The sequence below is a fragment of the Penaeus vannamei genome, chromosome 19, assembly GCF_042767895.1.
Source record: "Penaeus vannamei isolate JL-2024 chromosome 19, ASM4276789v1, whole genome shotgun sequence".
Classification (NCBI taxonomy): Eukaryota; Metazoa; Arthropoda; class Malacostraca; order Decapoda; family Penaeidae; genus Penaeus; species Penaeus vannamei.
In genome coordinates this window covers 14,484,173-14,486,672 of record NC_091567.1, presented here as the reverse complement: position 1 = coordinate 14,486,672, position 2,500 = coordinate 14,484,173, and the positions used below count along the sequence as shown (strand labels likewise).

At 43.3% G+C, this 2,500-nt stretch overlaps 1 protein-coding gene across 5 annotated transcripts in view; it reads left to right on the top strand.

Annotated features, from left to right (window-relative positions):
* Positions 1 to 2,500, top strand: part of LOC113809784 (MAP7 domain-containing protein 1) — a 19,992-nt gene that overhangs the window by 10,410 nt on the left and 7,082 nt on the right. For 3 of the 5 annotated variants that reach the window (XM_070133952.1, XM_070133951.1, XM_070133948.1), the window contains exon 3: positions 1,457 to 1,583. In XM_070133952.1, coding sequence (XP_069990053.1) covers positions 1,457 to 1,583 — 127 coding nt within the window. The remainder of the gene's footprint in view (positions 1 to 1,456; positions 1,584 to 2,500) is intronic. The other 2 variants (XM_070133953.1, XM_070133950.1) reach the window with 1 other exon arrangement.

Genomic DNA, 2,500 nt, shown 5'->3' with positions numbered 1-2,500 from the left:
AGGGAGTGGGATGAAGGGGTGGAAGGGGGAGGGAGTGGACAGAGGGAGAGAGGAGTGAAAGGGAGAGGCTGGGGAGTGGGAGAGAGAGAGGAGGGAGGAGGAAGTGGTGAGGAGTGGGAAAGGGGTGCAAGAGGAGAAGGGAACAGTAGGGATGGGTGGGAGGGGGTAGGGATTGGGGAGGTTGCAGGGGCTGGGAAGTGGGAGAGAGAGAAGAGTGAAAAAAAAGTTGGGGAGTGGGAAGGAGGGGTAAATGAGGGAGGGGCTGTGGAATACGAAAGGTAGAGGTAAAAAGGGGAGGGTTGAGGAGTGGGAGAGAGCTGAGAGGAAGAGGGGATGGAAAGTGGGCGTGACGGATGGAAAGGGGAGGAGTTGGAGAGTGAGAGAGAAGGGTGAAAAGGGGAGAAATTTTAGCGTGTGCGCGAGGGGTGAGAAGGGAAAGTTTTGGGAGAGAGACGTAAAGTGGGAGGGGTAAGGGAGTAGGAGTGATGGGTGAAAGGAGGAAGGGTAGGGGCGTGTGAGAGAAGCCTGGGAGGGGGAGGGGAGGGGCCGGCCGGAGTGGCAGAGTGGGGTTGAAGAGTGGAAGAGAGGGGTGAAAGGACCCTATCACACCAACACGCATTCCATTTTTTTCGCGTGACTTCGAGGCTTCCGCAAAAGGCGCTTGCATCGGAGCTCCCTCAGGCGACGGCGCAGCGACCCCTTTCATTTGATCTTCTACTATGGAGGATCATTAATACCAAGTTGTGTTTCACTGGCAAGTAAAAGGAGTGAAGTTCGCGTAAGCATAACCTATCACGAAACGTTTCTGTTTTAAGATATAGCAATATCATTAACATAAAGATATTTTCGAGAACATAATAAGCATTGACAAATGTCATATTCCACAGTATGCTCCAAAGGGGAATGTTTAGAGGTCGGAACATCTGCCTTTTATTTCATTAATGTCTATTTTTCTCTTCGGTGCAGTAATTATGTTAGTACCGAATTAGGTCAATCAGATTTTTGTGTTGATCTTTGCCAAGTTCAGTTAAGTAAGAAAAAAGTGTCATTTTACATAATTATCATATACTACCTGCATGACAACCTGAGCTGTACAGATATGGCCGGTTTGTCCAAATTGTGCGAGGCCCGACCCAATAGATTTTCGTTATACGGACATGCATATTCACAGAAGTTAATGTATACCTATCATTCGAAACATGCGTATTTTCCTTTTAGATAGATAAAATGCATATCTAGCAGATAAGTAGACAGATATGCATTAATTTCAGTATGGGCGTAAAATTATTGGGTCGGGTCTCGCACAATTTTAATAAAATGGGCCCGGATTCACTCACGAATTTACGATGGTAAAATCACTGGTAACTATAGTATTGTATGGTAACTTATGGTAATGGTAAATGTGTTCCTTTCAAGAGCTAAACATTCTAACAACAGACCCCTGTTCTCTTTACAGCAGGTTTCGGAGCGCAGCATCGCAGTCCTGGTCGTGGGCGATTTCCTGAGAGTATTTGAGACGAAGAACAATCCAGTATTGAGGATCAACGAACCCAAAGGAATGGAGTTTGCAACCGATTGCAAGGGTGGGTGATGGGAGCCGAGGGAAGGTGGACGGCAGAAATAGTGTTAAAAAGAAGTGTTTTTTTATGCACATGTGTTTATAATCGCGTGTATTTATTGCTAGCTACACATACACTCTCACGTAGAGCACATTCGCAATCAGAAGTCCAACTACCTCGCAATCTGTTTCATGTTTCTAAACGTGACTCTTAGATGGCGCAGTATCCGTCGCATCAAAAGTAAACAAGAGACGGTAGAAGTTACAGAGACGGACGCGCGTAGATAGAGAGAAATGGACACCGCCATGTTATAGAGCGGAAAAAATAGAGTGGGATGGAACATGGTGTAAGTTGCGCCGGACTTATATTTACCGTTAAATGGAAAAAAAAAAAACGGCGGCGCTACGCGTCGCGCAGAGATGAAGTCTAAATCGACCTTCTGCGGCAGAGTCGTTTGTTTATGTCTGCATTTTCTATAAACTCGTTTTCTATAAGGTGTCTAGTTTTCTGTATTTCCATTTTCTATACCCGCGTTTTCTCTAAATGTCACGTTTTCTTTGCACTACTTTCAACCAACGTGGAAACATTACCGATTACTAATATTTTAAACCATTATTTAATCCTATTTCTACTAACATTTCGTCTCTTTCTTTTATGCTTATACATTTTAAGTATTGTTCTTTGTGATGTTTATATTTTAGGATTTATAATTTCGTTATCATAACGTAGATTCACTGTAACAATGTAACGACGTTACTGCCTCTTTACCGTAATTGCCTCCCTTGTCGGAAAAAAATAATGTTCATTACTTGAACACTTTCCGGTAAGCTCTTGATGTGTAAGGACTTAGCAAAGTTTGTGTGCGGTGTGTAAGTTAAAGATATTTGTTTCAATGTTTGTTTTATATTTATAGGTGTCTTAAAGACAATTGACAAAATAGT